Below are 27,902 nucleotides of genomic sequence, written 5' to 3'. Positions count from 1 at the left end.
TTTGAATTCAGATCCAAACACGGTCCACACATTGCATAAAAGATATAACATTGCATCGTTCTCCTTCTTAAGACTTTTTAAAATCCAATTTCATACCATTGATTTATTGACAACATTGTGTCATTTGTTCCAGGGAGTGCCCTACATTTCAATTGGGTTGATTACTTCCTCCTAGTGCCACCTAACATGTTCATCCATCCTGTGTGCTCTGAGAGTTGGGTCTAAAGTTGGGTCTATAACTGACAGTTGGGTCTAAAGACTTGATTACATTCAGTTACAATTTTTAGGCAAGAAAATTTTTGTAGGTGACCCTTGTGCTGCCTGTTGCATAATGTCATGAGGCTTATAATGTCTGTTTGTTCCTCTTCTACTGTATCCAGTTTTGAGATCCAGCATTGTCTCTCTTCCTATTACTATGAATTGTAGACTTTCTCTCTGGACTACCTCTAAACCTCATCCACTTTTCTCCCTTGTCCAAACTACCATACTTTTTCACCTGGATAGTGCAATAGCATCTTAAGAGTCTACCCTACCCTGCTTGCCTTCCCATTGTCCCCCCATCTTCCACACTCTGAGAGGGAGCTTTCCAAATTACAGGTCTATCTCACCTCTGATTAAAACTCCCTAATGCTCTCACATTATTCTTCGGATATAAATGAAGGTTCATCTCATATTCTAGCTTTGCTTACTTACCCCTCCAGCCTTACCTTCTCCCTTCATCTACATTTCAGCCTCTCGGGCTCTGCCCAGTCCTGGAAATAATACAATATGTCCCAATGAAAATATTTTGCCCACCTCAAGGCCTTTGTCTATGGTGTTTTCCATCCAGGAGCATCTCTCCACTCTTTACCTACTCAGCTCCTCCTCATCCACCCAATCTCCGTTCAGATATTACTTCTACTGGCAAACCTTCCCTGTGGACCCCTACAATAGGTCAGATCTCTTGATTATTCCTCTTGAAAGAATCTTTAATTGTTACAGTCTGAAATTATACACCCACTTGTGAGATTATTTGATTAGCATCCATCTTTCCCACTGGACTGTCAGCTCCATGAAGAGGGGAAGGACTATTATCTGTTTAGCTAATCTCTGTATCCTCAGCTCCTGACACAGTGCTAGACCCATCATAGGTATGTAAAAAATGCTTGTTAAGTGAAATGAATGAATGAATGAGTGAATGGCTCCCAATCCCCAGAAGGACAGATCTCAAATATTGCCCTCAAGGTCCTATGCTAACCATCCCTCCTTCCCCACCCTATTTCTCTGCCCTGAGCTCCTACTACTCTCCCCCTGGCCACACCAACCTCCTTTCTGGAGCACTCCAGGTCCTCGTCCACCTCCCCACGGCCTTTACACTTGCTGTTCCTCTGCCTGGAATGCTCCTGCCCCAGACAGCTGCATGACCCGCTCCCTTACCAACTTCAGATGTGTGTTCAACTGTTGGCTTCTCAGAGAGGCTATTTTGACCGTATTTAAAATTGCCAGTCTCCCCACTCTCTGCATTCCCTGCACTGTCTCAACACTCTTGATTTTACCTCATGTTTTAAAAAGATTAGAGCAGTGTTGGAAATGATTCTAGGAGGGCAAGGACAGAGCAGGGAGATCTGCATAGGGGTTGCTGCAACAAATCAGGCAAGGAGACTGGACTTGACAAGGGTGATATCAATGGAAATGGAGTGATATGTCCAGATAAAGCTATTCTGAAGGTGGGGTCAATATATTTCCTGAAGATTTTTCCAAATGTGGGTGAATGAAGCAAGAGTGGAGTCAAATACATCTTCCTGAAAGAAGGGAGAGATGTGCATCCCCTGTGCCTAGCAGAAGGTGCTTCATAAGCACTGAATGCTGAGCAAGCCAAAAGTGCTGTGCGCATAATAAAACCAAAGTTAAAAAATTCTACCAGTCATTGGTACATGGACCCAACTTCTGAGTGAGAAGACTTCCCAGAATATTTGGACACTATGGGCATAAGTCAAAATTTAGAGAAAGTGACTGGAGAGATTGTCCGGTGGCTGCCAGGACCGTTGGGAGGCTGTGCTTGCCATTCTCCACCTAGGACGCTTGGCCCAGGAAGCCTTACTCACAGCTGAGGAGAGGGAGCCAGCCTTTGTCCCAGGGCAGAGAGTACACAGCGGGACTGCTGATGGTGCCTTTCATTTGGTGCAACTGTTTGGTTTTATCATTCTGCCCAGAAAGGATTCTATTTGGGGACTATTTCTATTTTGAAGCTGCCAGACTTTTAGGATTAATCTAAACATTCAAGCTGCTCTGCTTTGGCGTCAGACATGCAGGTGAGGAGCTGACCTCCCCATCACCTAGTCCCAAAGCCGCCTCGAGCCCTGACCCCACTCCATGTTCCTGCAGCATCTAATGATGCTGATGTCACCCTCCACCCCCTTGAGATACTTTCCTCCATTGGTGTACACCTGCCAGCCTGACTGCCTTTACTACTGGTTTATTCCTTTTCCATCATGCCCCACCCCCAGGCTAGCACTCCTGGGGTCTGCGCTGCAGTTCTGATGACACACCTTCTCCTCCTTTCTATGCAGATGGCTCATGAATCTTAATTCCACACTTATAACTCCCTGGATGACTTCCAACTCCTACAGTCATGCTAATTACAACAGCCTCTGGAAGGTGAAGGAGCTATACTTTAATGAGTGCAATGTGCCAAACACTAAACATTTCACGTGTATTTTCTTATTTAACACCCATGTCTTTACCAAGATAAAGAAGGTACTATTGTGAATATCAACAGAAGAGAGAGAGAGAGAAACTGAGGCTCAGAGAAGTTATTTTATTTATCCAAGTAGATACACCAAGTAAATGGCAGTGACAAAATTTAAAGCCACATCTGTCTGGCTCCAAAACTTGGGCTCATTAACCATTATCTTACTGCGGTCTCAGATGATGAAAAACTTTAGATGCCTCGTTGATCCCCATCTCTAGACCAATGCCTTCTCCTGCTTTTCTGTCAGGGGCATTGCTATTTCTTTAGGATCTCAGGCTCAGTTCTCAATCTTTTCTTTGATTCTTTAACATCTTATCCTCCCTACCCATCCATACCTCTCCTCTACCCCAGCCCCCACCCCCACACTTCCCTGGCTTTATCCAATTAGACACAAATCCTGTTTATTCTAACTCTGCAGGGTATATCATATCTGGTCCCTCCCTGTCTGTTCCTACTGACCTAGCCCAGGGATCTGTCCTTGTCAGCTCTGACTTGAATAATCTCTATGCTTTTGGTCTCATTTCCCCACTCCCACCTCCTCCATTCTCATGGTACAGTGGAGAGAGCACAAGTTTTGGAACTGCTTAATCCCCATCTCTGCCACTTGCAAAATATGTGACTCTGGTCACATCAACGAACCTCTCTGAGCCTCAGTTTCCTCATGTGTAAAATAAAAATTACAATATTTTCCTTCCAAGATTGATGAATAGATAAGAGATGACATAAAATGTCAGGCACAGGATGCACGGGTAGTTCACTGGTAGAATGCTTGCCTTCCATACGGGAGACCCTGGTTCCATTCCCAGACCATGCCCCCCACCTCCCCCAAAAAGTGTCAGGCACAAAGGCCTTCAGTAAGAGGCAGCTATTGTCATTATACTCCACCACTGGATGAGAGTCTCTGAAGCACAGATCTGGTTCTCACCCCTACAGTTTTTTCAGCTCTGAACCCTTTAGTAGGCTAGCATTTCCTTTCTAACAACTCTTGCATTTTTAGAAAAGGAAATCAGAATTTTTTAATACTCACATTCTGGGGTGGGGGGTGAGTGAGGGGGTAGGGGGAGGAATGGGACCCAACACCCTGGAAGGGCTTGTTTTCTGAGTCAGTAGCGGAGTTTCCTGACTTTTAAGAATAACCAAAGATTCTGGTTTCTCTGCTCTGGAGTTAAGTCACCCAACAGTGAAGGGGGACCAGACTCTATACTCTTGGTTTCCATGGGTCTCATCTTGCCCCTACCCCACCCCACCACTTTCCATCTGCTCAAAGGCCTTCACTGGGCTCTCCCTAGCATGCAAGGTCTTCATCAATTTTGGTCCCAATCTATCTTTCCATCTTAAGCTCCATTTCCTCTCTCCATATTCTCTAGGTTTCAGTTGAAACAGGCTTCCTATGCCACTTTCCCACGTTTGTATCTTTGTTCACATGGATCTCTTCCAGAGTCCTTGTCCTACCCTTCTCAGCCTTTCAAGATGTTCCCACTCCTTCTGGCATCAGACCAAATGCCACCCACTTCAGAAGGCTTCCTTGAGCCCTCTCATCATCGTCCCAACCCCAACTTGAGCCAAAAGGGGCCTCACCTACTCTCCCTGTACCTTTCTATGTATTATAACACTTATCATCACCTTGTCCATTCTTGCAGCTCTAAACATGCCTTTTCACTTCTGCTAGACCACTGGTTATTTACTACCACTGAGCCAAGATCATGTGGGATGTCATAAGGGGAGAAAAGCCCAGTGTGGGAATGACTTACCATTATAAATTACCTCTGACTCAATTATATCAATAATATTGTCATTTATTCACCTAAATTTTGATACACTTTTTGAGTTGGAAAGAAAGGGGTGGGTCTGAGCTACAGTCTGGCAGCTATGCTTCAGTTTGGTTCTGCCCAGGTTTGTGAGTGAAAATTAGGGCTGATTCTCATTTCCTCTCCTGACCAAGCACAAGAGCTGGCACACAAAATGCACTCAAGCAAGTTTAAGAATGAATGAATAAATAAAACCAAAAAGTCAGCTATCATATAAAGCCTGATCTTTTGAATATTTGTTTTTCTGGTTTAATGCTAAAGGCACTGGATTTGTAAGCTAAAGATCATAGTGTTAATTAACAATGTAATTTTAAAAAAAAGATCCATCTCCTCTTGTAGACTATAAGCTTGATGAGGACAGGGAAAATGTTTATCTTATTTAATACTTTATTCCCAGGACAATGCTTAGCAAACTGGAGGAAATTAATAAAGATTTATTGAATGAATGAATGAATGTATATTTGAGTCCTGGCTGTTTCATTCACTTGCATGGCGAAGATGGACAAGCCATTTCACCTCTTAAACTTCAAATTCCACATCTGTAAAAAGGAGCCAATTTTAGAGAGGAAGGCAGGGGTTAGTATTTCATTTATGCTCCATAAATTGGTTTATTAGCTGCAAATGCTCTGGGTGTATATTTATAACACCTATAAAAGCATTATTAGAAGTATATGAAGCTCTCTTTTAAAAGGTGTATATACTTTTATTAATCCCTCAAGAGATGCTTGTTTGTTGTTTTTTTTGGGGGGGGGTGTGCATGGTCCAGGAATCAAACCTGAGTCTCCCACATGGAAGGCAGGTATTCTAACCACTAAACTACCCATGCACCCCTTCAAGAAGTGCTTGCTTTTTTTTTTTTTTTTAACATTTGTTGCCCCTATTATTTATTTATTTTCAATCCATATGTTTTACTCATCTGTCGATAAGGTAGATAAAAGGAGCATCAGACACAAGGTTTTCACAATCACATAGTCACATTGCAAAACACTGCTGGGGATGCTGTTTGAGACCAGAGCCCAAGGACCAGCAATGGCGGCCATGTGCCCTCCCAGATTGCCTTTCTTGACTTAAGGTATCTTTTTCTGGATACCTTAGTTTGGACATTTTATTGGCCTTAGAACTGTAAACTTGTAACTTAAATTTCCTTTATAAAAGCCAACCCATTTCTAGTGTATTACATTTCTGGCAGCATTAACAAACTAAAACCAATTCTTGAAACTACATGTGAAGCATTATAATATTACATGAATGTAGATTGTAATTAAAGACATATATACCTAGAGGCAGCCACCAAATATTTTTTAACTGAGATATAAATCACAAGGCAATAGTGGAAATAAAATAAAATGATAAAAAATAACCCCAAAACAGGCATAAAAAATAGAAACAAGGAACAAAGACAGAGGGAACTAACAGAAAACAACCAGCATGATGGAAGATTTTATTTCAACCACACAATTAATTATATTAAATGTAAATGTCTAAACATGGCAATTAAAAAGAGAAATTGTCAGATTGGATAAAAAGTCATATCTCACTATATGTTGGGTACAAGAAACCTATTTTAAATATAAAGACATAGAGTAAAGGAGTAGAAAAGCATACTGTGCAAATACTAATTAAATATTTAAAAGCTGGCATAACTAGATCACATCAAGATAAACTTCTGAACAAGAAATGTTACCAGGGATTTAAAAAAAGATTACATTATGATAAAGGGGTCAGTTCACAAAGAAGACATAAAAATCCTAAAAGGTACTTAATAACAGAGCTTCAAAGTACATGGAGCAAAAACTAATAGAATCAAAAAGACAATAGGCAAACTCGCAAGTATAGCTGGAGACCTCTACACACTCCTGTATCAGTAATTTATAGAAAAAGTAGACAGAAAAAAAAAAAAAGACCACAGAAAATCTAGACTAGGAGCATCAGTTAACTTGACTAAATTGACATTAGAGAATACTCCACTCAGTGACACCAGAATTATAGACTTTTCAAGTATACATGGAACACTCGCAAACATAGACAATATTCTAGGCCATAAAACAGTTTCAAAACAATTAGGAGAATTGATGTAGTGTTATGTATATTATCTGACAACAAGGAATCAAGGTAGGAATTAATAACAGAAAGATATCCTGAAAATCCACAAATATTTAGAAATTAAACAACTCACTTATAAATAGATAAAAGAGAACTTCTGAGAGGGGATTAGAAAACATTTTGAATTGAATTAAAATGAAAGCACAACATATCAAAATTTGTTGCTATGATGTGACTGTGTGATTGTGAAAACCCTGTGTCTGATGCTCTTTGTATCCAGGGTATGGACAGATGAGTAAAAAATATGGATAAAAAAATAAATAAATAATAGGGGAGACAAAGGGTAAAATAAATTGCGGTAAATTTTTGTGCTATGAAGCTAAGCAGTAATTAGAGGAAATTTTATAATATTAAATGCTTATATTAGGAAACTAGAAAAATTAAAATCTATGATATAAGCTTTCATCTAGACAAGTTAAAAAGGAACAACAAATATGACTCAAAGCAAGTACAAAGAAGGACAGAAAGATAAAAACAGAAATCAAAACTGAAGACAGAAGAACAATAACGAAATCAGTGAAACCAAAAACTGGTCTTTGAGAAAACTCGTAACACTGATAAACCTCTAGACACAGTAACCGTGAAAAAAAAAAGGAGACAGAAACTATCAATATCAGGAATGACAAAGTAGTTATCACTACTGATCCTAGAGATATTTAATGCACTAGAAGGGAATATTACATGCTACTTTAAGCTCACAAATTCATGGATATCAACAACTGACAAAAATTAAACACAAAAAGAAAAACTGTAGACCTATCGCATTCATGATTTTGGATGCAGAAATTCTAAATAAATTTTTGCAAATAAAATCCCACACTAGGTTTTAGATTTTTGTACTCCTCCTTTGCTATAGTTTCTTTCCTGACTACCTTACAGCAGTTTGAGGACCTTCAGCATCAACATCCTAGTCAGACCCAGAGACCACAGAGGACTCTGGAGTTGCAACTAAATCTCCATGGACCCAACACTGCAGCTGAACCCAACCTTGACCCTGGAGTTTTCCCTGATGTCTTTTTCTAGCTGATTTTTTCTTAGGTACCTGATTTTTTAAAAATTTTTTATTCTTTTTAGTGAGTATCATACTTTGAACTTCAAATAGTTGGACAGTAGAAAAAAAAATTTTTAGGTCTTTTGTATCTCACAAAGAAAGTCAGGTCTGTGTACATCAGCAAAAGAAAGAAGGAAAACAGACAAAGTAAACACCATTGTTGTTATTTATGTTTATGATATTCTTTCAACTCCTTCCTCTTAAATTCCACTTCCCTATTCTACCTCCTTTTATCTATTCATCTATATACTTACAATTTTTCCCTGCCTCCATATTTGACATCTCTTCCAGGAAGCTGATGAACGCAAAAATCTATCTCTGACCTTGTTTTCTAATCTTGTCTAAATGTGTAAAATTCCTTCCCAATGGGATCTCACAAAAGATTGTAATACCAGATTATTTACATCCAGGAAATGTGGTGAGAATGAAAAGTTGAATTTTTAATTCAATTCCCAGAAATTGAATGTTCCCAGAAAGACTCGGTGGCCTCTCATCCTTTCTCCTCAGAAATGCTAATAAAGAACCTGAGCAACTTGACTTTCAACCCTGGTACCCAATTCCTTTCCTCTCTGCTGGAAGATCCACTCCAACAGCAGGACAGAGGAAAGATCAGGGGGGAAAAGAGAAATAAGTTTCTCTAATGGAGGGGTACAGTAAGGACAATATTATCTCAGTGCGAAGAAGGGTTTGAAAGGATGGCAAAAGTGAAATATCTCTACCCCAACCAAGCTTAATCTGGTCAAAAGAGAGTTAACAAGCCCTCAACATAAGAGAGTTCAGAATGGCTCAAGAAATGAAATATTAAATATTAAACTATACCTGTCTGTTTTTTAACCTGTATTATGGTTGGGATTCTTCTGAGAATGCTAGAATGGAGAATAATTAAGACAAACGGAGCCAATTTAATCGCAAAAGTCATTCTAATAGTTTTTTTTTTTCTTGCCAGTAACTTCAGGAGCACTCTGCACAGTGAAAACTACTCTATGCTATGGCAGGTTATAGCTTTTGATGACCAATGAATCCTGTGATATAAGTTGCCTTTTTCCTTCTTGAATCTTTCCTCCCTACATTGATACCAGTAGTCTATAAGGAATTTGTACAGTTTGAATGCCTTGCTGACTTCAATTTACTTTTAGTTCTATTTTGTATATATATAGAAAAACTTATTAAAATTGAGATGCATTTGAGTACCTTTTTATTTAACTCATCATATACTTGTTCTTGATAGTATGTATTCAATGATTCAATTTTTTTTTCCTGAGAGCCACAAAAGTACATCAGAATAAATCAAAGGGTTCTGGATTAGGAATTCTAAATATCATAAAGATATAATTCCCTTAAATTGACCTATATATATAACATAATGCCAATAAAAATAAGATGATAGATAGACAGATGTACACATATATGTATATTTAAATGACTAACTGATGCTAATGTAGTTCATATGGGAAAACAAATAAGTGGTAATAACAGGAAAATCCTAAAAAAAAAAAAAGAAAAGTTCTGAGGAGGGGCAAACCTTCCTAGATATTAAAATATGTTTAAAAGTACAAAACTTAAAACAGATTGATCCTGGAACATAAATAGACAGAAATATCAGTGTTATATGCTGGATAGGATGCCCGTAAATAGTTCTAAATACATACAAAATTGAGTATATAACAAAAGAGGCATGTCAAATCTGTGAAGGAAAGATGGAATAATGAATATATATGATGTTGGGACAATAGGATAGCTGCTGGGAAAAGTATGAAATTACAGTTCACATCCAATACCAGGATAAATTTCAAAATTAAGCAACAATTCGAAACTAAAAAATCAAACCATAAAGTTATTGGAGTAAAGCACAGGGAAATTATTTTATAATTGAAGTGGGGTTTTTTAAGCTGTGATACAAATCTAGAGGATATAAAAACAAGGACCAATCAATTCAACTACATAAATATGAAATATTTTTTTTATGGCAAAGACAAAGAGAAAATATTTGCAATTCCTATCACAGATAAAGGTTAACATCTCTAATAAATGCTCCTAAAAATCAATGAAAGTAAAAATCAACCCACCAAGTAGAAAAATGGGCAAAGGACAATAACAGAGTTCACAGGAAGAAAATATAAGCGACTCTTAGATATATGAAGAGATATTCAACTTCATTCAAAATAAGCGAAATGCCAATTATAGTTTCACTGAGAAAACATTAAGTTATGGATCCTTTGACCTAGGAATTCAGCTACCAGGAATTTACCCTACACATATACTCCACCGTATAAAACAATGTATGTGCAACATCATTCATCACAGCATTGTTTATAGTAGCACAAGCCTGGAAACATCAAGAGAACTGGTTAGGTTCAACACAGTGGAACACTATATACTGGTGTTTACAAAAGAGGGAAAAGGCTCTTTGTGGACCAACATGGAATGCTCTCTGTAACAGTTCCAGCAGGAAACAGATCACATTCAAAATAGGAGGATTTATTTATAAGGGAGAAGGCTGCAACCTGGGTCTAGGAACAGCTGGCTATTATCCAACCCCGTGCCCAAAAGATAAACTGGAAGCCTGCTGCCGGGAAGCAAGCAGAGCCCCTTGGAGGGACGTAGCCAGCCGGACTGACCTCACGTGGAGGGAACCAGGGAGTCAATCCCCTAACTTCACCCTCAGCCCTTACTCCCTCTGATCTCCCAATGAGCTCCCCATTGGTAGATCCAGTTTTCTAACTGTAGGGGAGCCCAGTGAGAAAGTCACTGTCTTCAGGGCAGAAGACAGTGGAGCAGAGTACAGAGTACAGAGTGCCTCTCTCTGGAGGGAGCTTTCCAACACCCTCTCCAATATATAAGTTGTTTTTTTGTTTTGAGCAACGTACAGAACAATATATATAATGTGTAGCATCATTTCCGTATTAAAAGAGAAAGAGTATTATATGCATCTAGATGGACCCCTAAGAAATTGATTATATTTGATGCCTCTGGGAGTCTGGGGAACAGAAACAGGAGGGAGGCTTTTCAGTGTTTATCATATTATACCTTTTGTATTCTGAACCATTTGCATGGTTCAAATTCAACTTACCTTTACAAGTCCAACATTAATAGCCTTTATAAAGGAAACCCCAGGTAGTACATGATTAATACATTAAAGAGAAGTTGGAACTATAAAAGTAGGGACCAGGCCTGAGGGGATATGGGAACCAGCGTGCCCACCTGTCAGGTAATGCCTGCAGCACCGTGGGCATCAGCACCCCGGAGATAGCTTTGTAGAGGATGGAGTCACACACGCCGACAATGTTCACCACCGTGGAGGAGCCCAGCACGGGCAGCATGTGGGGCGGCATCCCTTGCCAAAAGTGCAGAAGGAAACTTTGAACCTGTATGGATCCACAGAGAGGAGAAAAGCCGTGAGGTTACGCAGGGCCCTCCCAGCAGAGCCTGGGGACTCAGCCAGGGCAGCCCATTCTGCAGTGCTGCCAATCACTGGCCCTGAGGTGGCGGAAGTGGTCCCCAGCCTGGTGTGGCTTAGGAGGCCTTGGACGTTCCTCCTCCCCTGAAGCCCACCCCCTGCCCATCCATGTGCATGCCCACTGCTAGATAACCATGCTGCCTGGACGCCCCAGGTCTCCTCTGTCCTGATAGAGAGGAACAGCCCTTTGGCCCCTTCTCTGCCTACTGTGATCTGGGAGACCTTTACGAAAGAAGGGTGGGTACTGTTGTTTAAACATCAGAGCACTGGTACTCGGTATCCTGTGAGTCCATGGGAGACTCAGGGGCCCCTGATGTTCTGGGAAGGAAGGAAACGAACTATGAGTTGTAAGTGAAAGGAGTGTCTCCAGGAGGGAGAGGAGGCCCCACAAACAGAATTCTCCTGGTTCAAAATTGTGCATCGAGAACTGGGTAAAGTTCAAGGGCATAGCTAAATTCCTCTGTCTTCCCAAGGGGCCTGGCTGGTCGGGGCCATTATGGGACGCAGAATGGTGATATCTGGGCAGTAAGCTATGTGGACACACAAAGTGTGTGTGATTAGTCCTTTTTTTAAAGTTTTTTTAAAAAAATTTTTTCACATGGGCAGGCTCCGGGAATTAAACCTGTGTCTCTGGCCCAGCAGGTGAGAACGCTGCCACTGTGCCACAGGTGCACCACCCAATTAGTTCTTTTTTTAATCCCCAGTCCATAGCACAGGACAGAAATATAGCAGACACTCAGTCAGTGGAGCTCTTGTATCAATGTGATGATATATGATGACCTCCAGTTGTGTTGCTGGTGAACAAATGGCAGAGTGAATGTCCAGAGCAGAGAACTCCTTGATGGCTCCCTCATGCCTGTTTCTTTTACAATGTGAGTTGGAGGTGGGGGAGAAAGCAGGTTGGGGGTTGGATGGGAAGGACAAGTGAAGTGAAGAGAAATAGTAGAAGACGGTTCATTGGTATATATAAAAACATTGAAAAATATCTAGAATTCAGATAACATTGAGGAGAACGGCCCACCTTGAAGCTGAGGAGCAAATAACTGAATTCTAATATGCCCAGCTCGGTGCCCCAACTGTATACACCTCTTTTCCCCTTCAGATGGGCTCACTTGAACCCCATATGTCACATCAGCCCCATCTCTAGGTCCCCAAATCAGCCCTGCCTCAGAGAAAATCGTATCCTTATAGTTTGATACTTTGGAGGTGGGCCCATTACTGCCATTAGATTTATTTTTATGTTTCCTATGCCAGGTAATTTGCATAGGTTCTAATAAAACTAGTGTGGACATAACATATTCTTTCTCTAAAGCCAGATAGTAAGTCAGGGAAGAGAGAGAGAGCCCGCGTCTGCCTGGATCCTTCCACTGATCAGTCTTGGGGCTGAATTGCTCTCCTGTTGTAAACGGGGCTCTCCCCCATTCCGAAGCCCCCGTCTCTCCCTGGGCTGCTACCACCTTCCTGGCTTTTGTCCCCTGCCCTAGTTAGAGTCCTTCAGGTGCCTCCCAGGAACAGGATCTTGCTTTTCTCCCGACCAGGCTACCTCTAGGAGCTGGGACCTACCCTGGCCCAGCAGGTGATCTGATCTCAGCCTCCATGGAAAGGCTGCCTTCACGCCCACTGCCTGCCCACGTTTCCCAAGGTAAACGCTGGGTGGAACAGGCCTGGGGGATGGGGTAGGGGTCGGGGAGCATGCCCCTCTGACTTCCCAGGGGAGAAGTGGTCATCGCCAAAAACATGATCAAAGTATTGAATGAATTCAGTCCTGGAAGTTGTGAAACTTAAGTCACTGTTCTGTTTATTCCATGGAAGTGAAAACAATGCAAAGTTTTCCTCCAGTTAGAAGATTAAAACAATGAAAAGCCAGGTGAGTGAGCACTGCCTGTGTTTCGGTCCTGGCTCTGCTACCAACTAGGAGTGTAACATCTTTAAGCCTCAGTTTCCTTATCTGGGAAGTGGGGATAAAAGTAGTATTTATTTCTTAGGTTTTGGTAAAAACTCCTAAAAAGAAGTTACTATAATGCTTGGCAAGTAGTAATGCTTAACACAAATTAGTTATAGCAATAATAATTCTTGTTATAATTCTTATTATATTATAGAGGACTACCATCAATAGGAGCAAGAAATCAGTGAACTGCCCCAAGAGTTTGAAACACTCTTGCCCAAGTTTCATAATGTCACCCAGCCAAGATCTGCACTGTGGCTCTTCCAGTCTGTCAAGACTCCCGTTCTATCTTTGGGACTCCTGATAGCTGATTAATGGCCTGGTCTGCACCTTGAGATGGCCACAGCTCCTGCACAAGGAGCTAGCCCTCCAGAGGCACTCTCTGCAGTCTCCTGCCCCCAGCCTGCCCCTCAGCATGGGCCTTGGGCTGGACCCTGGAACCCCTGCCTGCTCTTTCAACTCTAAATAGAACATCCGCACTATGGATAACTAATATTTGGTAGATTCTGAATTCATTTGCCTTACTTAGATGTCTGTGCATATGGCCTTGTGATATGAGCAGTTAATTTCTAGCAGAAAGTCTGGAAAAGATCAGCAGCTGTGAGCATTAAAACAAATCTGTGAAAAATCTGTTTCACAGGCTGTACAGAGAGCCCCGATCAGCCCTCCATCTCCAGAGCAGTGTTTTAAGAGGGTATGTTATCCACTTCCAACCTCTTCTCCTCCTCTCTGCATTTTAGATCATTTGATGTTCAATTGCACTGGTTTCTCAGGGTGAGAGGGACAAGGAAGCAGGGAGAACCGTGTAAAGCTCAAGAGCTAAGACTTGTAGTTTAGATGTTCATTTGAATCCTGGCCCTGACAACTGCAAAATAGTTTATATTCAGAATGTAGTGCTAACAGGACTTCCCAAGGGACTGGGCCTGGAGGATGAGCAAAAGAGAAAAATTAAGGTTTGTGGCTTGAAAATCAGGTACATGGTGGTGGCAATTTAAACCCTGAGCAAACAGATTTGGGGTAGAAAATTAAGAGCTCTGATTTTGCCAGGTTACATAAGACGCAGAGTCAAATATATCTGGAGCTCAGGACTAACTATATAAACGTGACAGTTATCAGCCTTTATAAAATGGAGATGCCTACCTATTGTTAGGATGAAATAAAACATTTTGTAAAATCCCTGGCATTGTGTAGGCATTTAATAAATGGAAAGCTATTATTAGACAGGAGAATTGTGATGAGTTCTCCCTACTCCTTGCAAGTATAAGTGGTGAAAGAATCACTGGTAAATGAGGGAAAATTATTTAAAATAAGTTTTCCTGGTTTATCTGCTTCAATCCTCTGAACCCTCAGTCCCTTTTCTATGGACTCAATGAAGTATTGGAGATATTCTTAAGGAGATGATTTCCTTAAGAATATCTAAGCAAATTTTCTTTTTCTTTTCCATGTTCATGTTAGGTTCATTTCTAATGTATTGGAACTTTGGGGAAACATAGCTGATGATTTCCAATCGGAGGTATTTAATTGCTATAGTATCAGAAGGATCTCAGTAAAATAATAGCAACCACTTACATTCTGAGTATAAAACCAGACATTTTATATATACAATTTCATGTTATTATCACAATTTTATGATGAAGTAGGTATAATTATTGTCTTAATTTTACAGCAAAAGAAACTGAAGCTCACAGAGTAACTTGCTCAAGGAACTTGCTCAAGGTCACCGGCTACTAAGTGATGGACTAGGAAATCAAACACAGGGCTATTTGACGCTCTAGCTCTTTGCATAATGGGGCCCAAGAAGGCTTTGTAGGGAGTCCCTTGCATGTAGGCTTGAGATCTTAGTGCTTGCTTGACAATACTACGTCAGTGGCATTTTTATATCCATCCATCCATTATCCATCCATCCACTGTAACTGAGAGCCAAATAGCATGTATGGCAAGAAGACAGTAATGAATAAGAAAGGCAAGTTCCCTGACCTCAAGGGCTTACATTGTGGTGGTGGGACAGAAACAATGAACAAACAAATAAAATAAATTGAGATTGTGATATGAGCATAAGTTGTAGCCTCAATGGATATTAAAAATCTTGAATATTTGAAACAAACTATAAAGTCAAGGTGTCCCATATGCACCCACCATACAATTACCAATAATTTTTCTCAGCTGTAGGAGAAATTCATGCTCATCAGAGGTGAAATATCCCCCTGGTTGGGTGATGCCCATCTTGATGTGCTGTGCTGGTTTGAAAGGATGTATGTACCCTAGCAAAGCCATGTTTTAATCAAAATCCCATTTCATAAAGGTAAAATAATCTCTATTCAATATTGTATGTTTGAAACTGTAATCAGATCATCTCCCTGGAGATGTGATTTAATCAAGAGTGGTTGTCAAACTGGATTAGGTGACGACATGTCTCCACCCATTTGGATGGTTCTTGTTAAGTTTCTGGAGTCCTATAAAAGAGGAAACATTTTGGAGAATAAAGGAGATTCAGAGAGAGCAGAGCAGAACAAATAGCCATGAGAAGCAGAGTTCAGCAGCCAGCAACCTTTGGAGATGAAGAAGGAAAATGCCTCCCGGAGAGCTTCATGAAACAGGAAGCCAGGAGAGAAAGCTAGCAGATGACATCGTGTTTGCCACATGCCCTTCCAGATGAGAGAGGAACCCTGACTGTATTCACCATGTGCCTTTCCAGATGAGAGAGGAACCCTGATTGTGTTCACCATGTGCCTTCTCACTTGAGAGAGAAACCCAGAACTTCATCGGCCTTCTTAAACCAAGGCATCTTTCCCTGGATGCCTTTGATTGGACATTTCTATAGACTTGTTTAAATGGGATATTTTCTCAGCCTTAGAAATGTAAACTAGCAACTTATTAAATTCCCTTTTTAGAAGCCATTCTGTTTCTGATATATTGTATTCCAGCAACTAGCAAACTAGAACATGAACTCTTAAAAATAACAACTAACTCTGCCAGGGGGAGTGAAGAGAACACTGAATTAGAGGAGTGAGTGACAAAAGATCTGGTCATCACTTTGGCTATAACTACTGCGGGACCTTGGGTAAACCTCTAAACCTCTCTGGTTGATGTATCTGATAAGAGCAAGCAGTTGTATGATCTTTTGCACTTTACTGAGAGTTTTTATCAGATATTGTCTCATTTTAGCCTTCTAGTAATCCTGAAAACTACACAATCAGGGATGATATTTTTTAGCTTCATCTGTAGGATGAGGAATCAAAGCACTGACAGCAGAGCCAGATTTTGAATCCAACCTTGGGACTCTGAGTCTGGCACTTTTTCCACAAGAGCACTTTGCCCCTCACAAGTTTTCTGGACCTCTACCATATATTCTGCATTCTAATCGCTGACTTGCATGCCTTTTTCTTCTTCTGGACTGTGTCTCAGTTATCTCCCTTTTCCTGGGCTCCAGAACAGCATGTGTTCAATAAGTGTTGGAATTAAATGGAATGACATGATGGGAGTGAGTTTTGAGATTAAAGAAAGCTATATATGAATGTAAGGGAGGCCATCATGGGTTTTGTTAGTAATACAGGCAGAGAAGGACAGCTGTCCACCAGAGATCTGAACTCTCCTTCCATGGTGGTGTATGCTGCAGCAGAGAATTGCTGCCTATTGAGGAATCACATTTCCCAGACCCCCTTGCATCAAGGTGGGGCACGGGACAAGTTCTTGCCAATGGAATGTGGGCAAAAGTGATCAGTATAATTTCTGGGTTGACAAGGTTAAGAAATGAGTATGCCTTCCCTGTAATCCTTTTTCCCTACCACCAGTTGAACAAAGGGGATCCAACCCCCTAGAGGAGGGTACAGCTATAAAATAGTAGAAGCCTGAATCTCTGAACCACCCCCAGTGGCCAGCCTTCCAACCAAGAGGATCTACACTGGATTGTGAAGTGAGTGAAAAATAAACTTTTACTGTGTTAAAATTTGGGGTTTATTTGTTACAGTTGCCAGCAATGTCTTAACCATAATTTGCTCTGATCTCACTGACCTTTAGAAATCAAGATAGTAGTCAACCACAGTTATAAAACAGTGATTTTTCTTTCTTGAACAAAACAAAATTCCATTTAAATGGTGGTTCAAGGGATTTGGGAAAATTTAAAAGACATTTTAGATATCTAGTGGATAAAATTCAAGGAAAGTTCCACTCAACCGGGACAAAATAATCTCTTCAACAAATGGTGCTGAGACAACTGAATATCCACATTCAAAAGAATGAAAGAAGACCCCTATCTCATACCTTATACAGAAATTAATTCAAAATGGATCAAAGACCTAAATATAAGAAACAGGACCATAAAACTCCTAGAAGAAAATGTAGGGAAACATTTTCAAGATCTTGGGGTAGGCAATGGTTTATTAGACTTTATATCTAAAGCACAAACAATGAAAGAAAAAATAGTTAAATAGGATCTCCTCAAAATTGAAAACCTTTGTGCTTCAAAGGACTTTGTAAACAAAGTGAAAAAGCAGCCTACTTACTGGGAGAAAATATTTGGAAACCATGTACTTGATGAGGGTTTAATATCCACGATATAAAGAAATCCTACAACTCAATAATAAAAAAGACAACCCGATTAAAAAATGGACAAAAGACATGAATAGACATTTTTCCAAAGAGAAAATACAAATGGCTAAAAAGCACATGAAAAGATGCTCAATATCACTAGCTATTAAGGAAGTACAAATCAATGAGATATCATTTACACCTATTGGAATGGCCACTATTAAAAACCAGAAAACTACAAGTGTTGGAGAGGATGTGGAGAAATAGGAGCATTCATTAACTGCTGGTGGGAATATAAAATGGTGCAGCCACCATGGAAGACAGTTTGGTAGTTCCTCTGGAAGCTAAGTATAGAATTGCCATATAGATGCAGCAATCTTTCTACCAGGTATTTATCCAGAGGTAGCAAAAGTCAGGGCTCAAACAGACATTTGCTCACTAATGTTCATAATGACATTCACAACTGCCAAAATATGGAAGTAACCCAAGTGTCCATAAACTGATGAATGGATAAACAAAATGTGTATATACATACAATAGAATATTATTCAACCATAAGAAGGAATGAAGACCTGATGTATGCGACAACATGGATGGACCTTGAGGACATTAAGTGAAATAAGCCAGACATAAAAGGGCAAATATTGTATAATCTCACTAATATAAACTAATAACAGTAAACAAACTCACAGAGTTAGAATCTTGAATATAGGTTACCATAAGACAGAATGAGCATAGAGAATTTTTACAGAATTCCTAGTTAGGTTGATTGTGTTTGGAAATGGATAAAGGTGATGGCAGACATTATTGTGAGTATAATTAACAGCGCTGAACTGTGCATGAATGTGGTTGAAAGGGGAAGTTGAGGGTCATAATTTGTCACCAGAAAGAAAGCTAGAGGATAAAACATGGGACTGTATAACCTAATGCAAACTATGGACTATAGTTAACAATAATGTTTTAATATTCTTTCATCATTTGTAGCAAGGGTGTCACACCAATGCTGAATGTGAACAAAAGGGGAATATAGAGGTAGAGTTTTTTTCTTTCTGGAGTAATGAAAATGTTCTAAAATTGATTGTGGTGATAAATATATAACTCTGTGATGATACTGAGAGCCATTGATGTACACTTTTGACAGACTGTATAGAATGTGAATATTTCAATAAAACTGCTTAAAATATATATTACAAATGTCACATAAAAAACTGTATTCAAGGTGACAGACAAATGATACTAAATATCAAACACATTTATAATTCACATGGATTAAGAAGGTTTTGTCTTTTTGAAGAACTAGATAAACAAATAAATGGAGCAGAATGGAGAACCAAAAAGTAGACATTATATGTATGTATATATATGCAAAGAGACTTTATAAATCAGTGGGTTGGTATTTAATAAATAGTCCTGGCATAACTTTACTTTTTTGAAAATACGTAAGTGAGTAACTATGCATCATGACAAAGACAAAACTAAGAGTATGTTTTAGGTAGTTAAATATGTAAAAAGGTAGTTTTATGATTTTGAAAGAAAATGTTGAAATTAGCCATATGATGTTGGCATTGCAAAATATTTCTTAAACAAAGGCATAAAAAACACAAACCTTTGAGGAATACTTTGATAAAATAGACTATACAAACATTAAAATTCTTTGTGCATCACCAGTCATCTACAAAAAAGGGAGATGACAAGCCACACAATGGGAGAAGATATCTGCAATATATATACTAACAAGTGATTAGTGACCATGATATATTTTAGAAAGAACATCTACAAAATACACAAAAATAAAAACAAAAAAAGACCAACAATATAAAAGAAATGGGCAATGGGAATGGAAAAGTGTCATAGAAACAGAAGAAGAAACTTAAGAAAACCATATGGAAAGATGCTCAATCTCTTAATACTTTGGAAAATACAATCTTTAGCCCCAATGAGATGCTATTTCTCACACATAGACTGGCCAAAAATTAAAAATCTGAAAATATCAAGTGTTGATATGGATGTGCAACAATATGTTTCTCTCATCTGCTGCTTATGGGATTGTAAATTGACACAAATAATTTGGAAAGATGCCTGGCAGAATCAAAAGCTATGAATATTTTTAATGCTTTTATAAGTTTGCAACAAATTTATTTGATGATAGAACTTGACCTGAACTTATATAAGGCTATTTATAAATCAGTAAACTATCCATGAAAAAAAAAACTATCTATGTGATTATCAATAATTTCTAAAAAAGAAAACAAATCAAAGGAAGGAAGCATAGTACTTCTCTACCAACACACTGCTGTTCCTCCCGGAGCTGAGTCTATGAACCATGGGTCAGCTATCCCACAACCACAGCTACACAGGGTTAACAGGGGAACATCCAAGGAAGACATCCGATACAGGGAAAGGCTCAACAGTTTTCCTGCAGCGGCAGTAAGGTGGAAAAATATGAGAGAGAAGTACATTTTGTAACGTCATTTTTTACCCCTCTACCTGCCAACAGCAACCTCCCCCCCTCCCCTTTACACACAACTGGAATCCCCGGGATCTTTCCCACCAATCACTTCTGCTTTTTATAGCCCTTTTAAAGCCTTATTATCTTCCTTCAAATTCAATGTCCACATATGATCTCAGCTTGTTTTATAGCCTGAAAGGCTTTTTCTTTAAGCAAAAAGGTGGCTGATTTACTGGTGAAATGTGTGGTTTCTTGCCATCCTTCTGGAAGGCTCTTTTAGATGGCATTTAGGCAAGAGGATTTGCTTTGCTCTCTGATTATATAACAGGTGCTTCAATCATTTCTTAGGCTTCAATCCTATCTCATTTCCTCTTCTCGATTCTTCAAATGTAATATTTTAAAAACAAGAATGGAACAGACTTCTTACCTTGATTGTACTCAAACATGGCCCTATGACTGATAGGATTTGGTGGAAATGTGCACCAGACCTTTAGAATGGAGAATAACTGCATTTCCAAAGCAAGAAATGGGTGAAGGTAGGGAAAAAAAAATTAAAGCCAAAAGATAAGAAAGCTGTTCTTTATTTTCTAGGAATCAATAATCCTGGGTGTGATTATACCCTGGCAAAATTGCCTTCCTAGTATGCCAATTGGGCAAGACACAGTTTACAAATTAGATCAAGGGAAAGGCCTTGCCAATTGCTATTCAAATATAAGATATGTAAAATGAGAATAATAGTACCTGTTTCGTGGTACCACCATGAGGATTAAGTGAGCTAATGTGCAGAAGGGCTTCCAGAGGGTCTGGCACCTAGCAGGCACTCATGAAATAAGAGTTAGCATCATAATAATTTAATACAGAGCATTACAGTTCAACAGTTGTTGACCTACCTCATCAAAGTTGGCTCTTATTACAGTGTCCAGTATTCTCTGACAGTGTGTTCTGTACATCATAATAAAGGTAGATACCTGTGGGAGGTGGAGGGATCAATAATAAAGGCTTACATTAATACCTGTGAATTTCAGTTTTAAGTCAATTATTCCCTTTTGAGGGTGGGATTTACCTAACTCATGTGAGACTCAAACGAGATTCATTTTCAGTAGGTGGTGTTCTCTGACCCTCAGCTGCCTCTTTTGTGCACCCATGGTGCTGGAGCATTACTCTGTTAGAGCACCAACCCTGCGGTACTGAGAATTTCTGTTTGTCTCTCTGTCCCTATTCTCTCATCCCCTGAGACTGTGGGTTCCAGGCAAATAAAAATTACATGGTATTCATGCTTGTACATCCAGCATCTATCACAGTGCCTGGCACATAGTAGTGTTCAGTAGAATTTGTAAAATTCTCCTAATCAGCCAAGATACTGAGAAGTTAAAACAATGTATATTTATAAGAAGAGGTGATTTTGCCCAAATCATAGAAAGACATTTGGAAATTCTTTGAAATCTACTTAGCAAAATTGCCTCATTTCCAGCTTCATTTAACAAACAATTTTAAAGTCACGGTTCAGGAAGTTTGTTGGGAAAAAAAATAAAGATTTATCTAGTTCTTAGATTTAAAGCATCCTTTACAGATAAAAAGTCACTCTCATTGTTTCAGAGCAAGCATGCGTTTTATAAAAATTTAGTTGACTTAACAAGCATTTGTCTCCCTACTTGACTGTATGCTCTGTCTCATTTCTCACTGCATCCCCACTCCTGGGCTGATATGCAGACACAGGAGAGGCTCAGTGCCTGTTGGAGACCTGGGCTGCATTCCGATGGGTGCATCAGAGATGTGATGCCCTAGGGGAAACTGCCCTTCAGTTGTTTTTTTTTTTTTAAATAATAATTTGTTTCAAATATCCTATGACCAAAAAAAAAGTCGCTATTCCTATAAAATTTTGTCTTTGGGACTATGACAGATAGAGAGAGACAGACCGATAAGGAGAGAGAGTGAGCTTTTCACTTGAGAATAACTTTGTATTTATAGAAAAGTTGTGAAGATGCTATAGGGAGTGTCCCTGTGTTCCACATCCAGTTTCTCATATTGTCAAAATCTTACATGGTTAGGGTACATTTATCTGTGTACCAGTATGGATATGAACCAACATGGATACATCATTGGAAACTAAAGCCCAGACTCTACTCAGATTCCTGTCTTGGTGTTTTAAACTCACTGTTTTGGAATAAAAATGTGAGAGGGGGAAAGAGGGAGGAAAGGAGCCACCCCACAATCACTTCAGGCGAGATTACCTTCTCTTCAGGCAAACTGGCTGGCAGGTTTAGATCTTTGACATTCGGAAACTCTGGCAGCAGGGTTCCGAGTTTGGATCGGGGTGAATATGCCACTGTCTGTTTGCTCACTTCTTTCTTCCCCGTCTCGCTCACCCAGGCGGCTCCTTTCTTGGAATACATCACATCATAATATTGAGAGCTTTCTTTCACTGCAATGCCGTAGTAATGGTACCTGGGCCACAAAGAGAGAAAGACCCACGTGCTCCATTATCAGGTGGGGTTTCCTGAGGATGGCCGGGCCTTCCCTATCCCGGCCTAGAGGAGTTAACTCTCCTGGGAGCCTTGACTTGCCTCAAATCCAGAATTAAACCAAAAGTTCCATTTTTGCCAGCCATCAATCAGGCAGGTAAAAATAACCAAAATTGCCTCCTACAGAAAATGTTAAGTCAAATACTTTGCAAAGCAGAAAGGGGGATGAAAATTTTTCCATTTGTACTTTATCTCTTTTGATCAAGCCAGATGAGATCCCAGGGCACAGCACTGGTTTATCCTCTCTGCAGCAACTCAAGCAGGGGACATATTTATGACTGCTAACTGCGCCACCAACACAGGTCGATTCGGTCTGTTTTTCCTAATAAATTGTAGTCTCAAAGAACTGTGTTTTTAAAAAGATACATTTAGTGCTTCAGCTGACACTGAATGTAAAATAGAGACCAGGACTTTTGCTAAGTCAAAATCGGTTTCATAATAGAAATATTTCCTATTAAGATTAATGAGGCATGAGGCTTTATTTTGTTTGGTGTTTAACTTCAAATCTATTGAGCACTTACTACATTCCAGGCTCTTTCTAAATTGCTTTATGTGCCTTCATTTGTAAAAATCACCCTATGAAATGGTAGTCCAGTCCTTCTATGGATGAGAAAATGGAGGTGAGAAAGCCTAATTCGATTGAGGTCATACAGCAGCTGAGTGGAAAACAGGTCTGAAACACAAAACCACTATGCTGGACCATGAGAAAACAGTTCGTGTGGTATTATGAACTTTGATGTCTATCAGGGACACTTAGGGAATTTAACAAAAATACTGATTCCTAGGGCTCTTCCCAAACCTACTACAAATTCAGAATGTCTGGGTTGGGGCCCAGGGACCAGCATTTAAACAAACACCACAGGTATTCTGATGCACAGTCTACTAGCCTATTGGGTTAAGCATCTGCATTTCATCCCCAGCTCTACTGATCTCCGATCCGTGGAGATCACTGTGAAATGGGATGCTCATCACAGCAGCTGATGTGGCGCTAAGTGCTTGACTTCCGTTATCTTATTTAATCTCACAAAATCTCTGTAAGGCTACTGCAAATTTCTATCCACATCTTACAGATGAGGAAGCTAAGGCCCAGAGATTTAAGTGGCACAACGAAGACCACCCAGTGATTAAGTGAGAGAGAGGATTTGAAGCTCTTAAGTGCTTCTAAACAATAAGCCAGTGATTCCCAAACTCAGTACTAGTACCTAAGAATCACTTACAAAACACATTAAAATGCATACCCCTGGGCCCCACCTCCAAAGAGTCCAATTTAGTAGGTCTGCAGGAGATTCTTACCATCACAAGGCAATACTAGGGTAAGTAATACAGGGCTTCCCTTTCAGAAACAGCACACAACATATTAAACACTTTGTTCTACCCCTGGAGATAGAAGAGACAAATGAGAAAGCATTTGGGTTATGGGAAACGCTTTCACAGGGTGAAAAAGATGACCACACATAACCTTCCCTCTTCCCACGCCCCTCCTGATACCATTCTGTGATATTTCTGCTTAGTGGGCATCTCGCTTCTATCTGAATGCCTCCTGGGATGAAGAACTCAGACCCTCCGAAGGCAGCCCAGTTCATTTTAAGCCGGTAGAGTTAACAGAAAGTTCTTTGTGTTGAGCAACTCTCTGCCTTCTGTACCTTCTACTTCCCAACTGTCCTAACTGCCTTTCCCTCTTAAGCCCCCCCCCCCCCGGCTGGGGGGAGGAGCGAGGGGGGGGGCAGGGCTGGCTCCACCTGCTCCAGAAAGCGCCCCTCAGAGGGCAAGGCAGTTAGGGCACACCTCCCCAACTTTAAAAAGTTCCCCTTGATAATTTCTTAACATCAAGACAGCAATAATGTTATTCAAGCAAGACCAGGGTACATGTTGCTACAATCAGCAACTATAGTAATGCTATTAAATCTGTTCACGTCTCAGTTTTTCTGTTTCAGTTCTGTGGGGCATGTTGACACTCTCAATTAGCCAACCCCCAGATTTCTTCTGTCAAGGCGAATTTTGCGGAGGGTATCTCTCTATAAGGCTGAGTTTCATGTTGGAGCCTAGAGCTTATTTCCTTTTGATTGGTTGAAAGTATGACCAACCTTGGAGGATTCTTATGGAGAGGATACAAAAATACTGATCACATAATATTTTTAAAGAAGATGTTGTCTAATTTGCCAATTTCTATGGCAAAAAGTAAGAAAACAAAAACAAACAGGCTCTTGCATGTAGAGAGAAGGAAACCTCCAAGTGTTAGAGGATGAGGAAGCCTTTCTATTTAATCTTTACGGTCCTGGCTCTTCTATCTTAGAAATGGGTAATAACATATTGAAGCCAGTGGCCCCTAAAATACCACAAGCTGATGAAAAGTAACTCATTTCCATTCACTCAACAGCCTTCCATCCATCTACTCCTCTGTTCGACCGTGTTTTTAAGTACCAAGCTCTGTGCTCGCAAGCAGCCGAGGAAGGAAGAATCTGACTCTTGTACTTTGGAATCATACCAAAATTGAAACCTCATTTTTAAACAAATACAGGATTTCTCATTATAAAGGTAGTATGTTCTTCAGAGTAGTCACCTTGGAAAATTATTAGGAATTTACTCTAAGATGTCCCTTGTTCAAAAAGTTTTTCTAAGTCTCTTTGGAAATCACTTCCAAAACTTCTGTACAACAACACACACACAAAAATCAGTCTCATTATTTTCAGAACTTTACAACGGGGGTTTTCCCCAGTTTGACCATGTACTTTCTTCACCAAACTTGGCTTCACAGTTAAATCCACCCTTGAAGGATGGGACTGGGCTGCCGGGGCCGGGGATGAGGCTTAGGTGTAATTTTTGCTCAAAGTGACAGTATTGGACAGGCTTTTGAAACTCTGCTAGACATATGTTTCATAAATCCTATAGTTATATATTTTTTAAGTGTCAGTATTTTATAGGTCAGTATGTGCTGATGTGCTCCTCCACATGGTCGAAATGTTTAAGAAATGCTGTGTAATAAAGCCCCCTCCAGTGGAGTCACCATGTATGTTGATGTACTAAAGGTTCTGAGAAGTCCTGTAGTAAAGTGACCTGTTCTACAAGGCTTGCCAAAGTTATTTAGCCTCCAGCCCTTTTTCGTGGAATACCTATTAACATCCAACAATTTTTTATATACCCTTAGAGGCGAGTCTTACAAATCCAGATTTTAACCAAGTCTGAGCAGCATAAGCTGAGATTCCCTTCCCGTCTTCCCACCGACAGGTGTCCACACACCCTCCTCACGCCTGAAGTCTCCTCAGATAGGCCTTCTCTGGCTACTCTTTCTAGCTGGGCCACACCCCTTATGTTATTCTCTAGTCCAGTCCTTTTCAACTCCCAGTCGCAATCCAAGTTTCTTTTTGTTTCCTCTTTTATTGTCTGTCTCTGCCCTAGCGTATATGCTCTATGAGGGCAGGGACCGAGCACGTGTGGCTGACCCACAGAAGGTATGAAACCAATACTGGCCTGCTGGCTGACCCAATGAAGGCAGGTGAAGTAGAATGCCATTGTCTACAGGAGATAGCCACAACCTTCACCCCCTTCTCCCATGCAGAGATTTGTAGGTTGTTTTTCTGGCCAATCGGATACTATCAGGGTAGACAGTTTGCTCAGTAGAACAGTCCAAGTAACTTGGAGATTGTCTAAGGCACTACAAAATGTTACTTTATTATTTCTTTTTCATCACATAGTTGTATATTCATCATCACGATACTTTCTTAGAACATTTGCATCAATTCAGAAACGGAAATAAAAAGAAAACAGAAAAAAAATTCATACATACCATACCCCTTACCCCTCCCTTTCATTGATCACTAGCATTTCAATCTACTAAATTTATTTTAACATTTGTTCCCTCTATTATTTATTTATGTTTAACCCATATGTTTTACTCTTCTGTCAATAAGGTAGATAAAAGGAGCATAAGATACTACTTTAAATGATGCCCAAGATTATTTTACAGAAAGCCTAAGGGCAGGGTAGCATAAAATTATATTCCTTAAAGCAGCTGGCCAGGTGGCCCTGGGCTTGGGAATAGCCTCTTTCTAAGGCCCTGGGACAGGGGACCTGGCTGTCATAAAGCCCCTCTATGCTCCCTCTGGACACAGATGTCTGGCCAGGCCTGGGGACAGAGCTCAGGATGAAAGGCCCAGGGTCTGGGGCTGGGGTCGGGGCTGGTGCCTGGTCTCAAGGCCCAGGGATGTGCGCTCTGCAGCTGGAACAGCAGCCGGTGCTTACTTTGACTGTCCTCGGGTCCCGAGTCTTCTGGTGGTTAACTGAGGAAACTGCTGCCTTATGATCTGTAAGTCAACACAAGAGTCAGTTACCCATCAAGAAAAGCTGGGCGGACAGTGACTGAGTATTACAACCAGCAATCTAAAGAAGGGAACACATAAGTTCTTGTTAGGAGTCCAGATGGACCCTGGAACAGTCCACTGAGGTTGAGAAGTGGAAGGGGAGGGCTTGGCTGACTGTGGGGCTCTGGATGCCAAGGGGTCTCACTCAGCTGCTCCGTGGTTCACCTGCCCCTACTCACAACTTAGCTGTGGGACAGGAGGGATAGTGCAGTTGATCTGGAATGTGTCACTCCCCTGCTTAAAACCCTCCAATGGCTTCTATCACACTTGGTACCAGAACCGACACTTAGCCTCTGGAACCCAGCCCCAGCTTACCTCATGGCCTTCCTCTCCCACGACTCACTCACCACATCCCAGACACACTGGCTTTTTTTTTTTTCCCTTCTATTTCTGAAATGCACCACCTTGCTCTCCATTCGTGGCCTCTGTACTGCGGTCCCCACTGCACGGAGTGCAATTTCACACTGGTCCTCTGCCCAGAAGCCTTCTCTGAGCAGCTAGAGTAGGCTAAGCAATTGTCGGCCATCATAGGGCCCATTCTATGCCTTCTTAGTGCGTGGCATTCTGTGAAGTTATCTGGTTCCCTTACTTCTATTGTTATTTTGTGTCTCCTCCCACTTGGATGTAAGTGCCACAAGAGCAGGGACCTGGCACAGGGCTTGGAACAGGATGAGAACTCAATCCAGGTCTGTTAAAGGAAGGAAGGAAGCCCCCATTCCTGCCCTCGAGAGTAGCCTTTATAAACCATCTGCAGAGCAAGTGATGGTAATGACTGTTGCCTCCACAGATTCACAAGAAATCTGGAAGGTAGGGCCACCTCTTAATGTGAGAACATAATGGTCCTCTCTCCTTGGTGTTTACAGAGATGTCTGCCGAGAAGCACAGGTGGTAGCAAAGACTCTGGAGCATGACTACCTGGCTTAGATCCCATCTCAGCCATATATTAGTTGG

General features: G+C 40.5%; 1 protein-coding gene across 3 annotated transcripts in view; it reads right to left on the bottom strand.

Moving 5' to 3' along the window:
* RFX4 (regulatory factor X4) overlaps positions 1-27,902 on the bottom strand; it is a 141,858-nt gene that overhangs the window by 50,714 nt on the left and 63,242 nt on the right. For 2 of the 3 annotated variants that reach the window (XM_077168611.1, XM_077168612.1), the window contains exons 1-4: positions 24,082-24,250; positions 22,303-22,516; positions 20,962-21,039; positions 10,895-11,058 (exon numbers count right to left, since the gene is read on the bottom strand). In XM_077168611.1, coding sequence (XP_077024726.1) covers positions 10,895-11,058; positions 20,962-21,039; positions 22,303-22,516; positions 24,082-24,176 — 551 coding nt within the window. In that variant the 5' untranslated portion in view covers positions 24,177-24,250. Of the gene's footprint in view, positions 1-10,894; positions 11,059-20,961; positions 21,040-22,302; positions 22,517-24,081; positions 24,251-26,832; positions 26,895-27,902 lie in introns of those variants that run through there. The other variant, XM_077168613.1, reaches the window with a different exon arrangement.

The sequence above is a fragment of the Tamandua tetradactyla genome, chromosome 7 (assembly GCF_023851605.1).
Source record: "Tamandua tetradactyla isolate mTamTet1 chromosome 7, mTamTet1.pri, whole genome shotgun sequence".
NCBI classification, from domain to species: Eukaryota; Metazoa; Chordata; class Mammalia; order Pilosa; family Myrmecophagidae; genus Tamandua; species Tamandua tetradactyla.
Note: the sequence above shows the minus strand (reverse complement) of the source record. Positions and strands in the feature narration are given on the sequence as shown.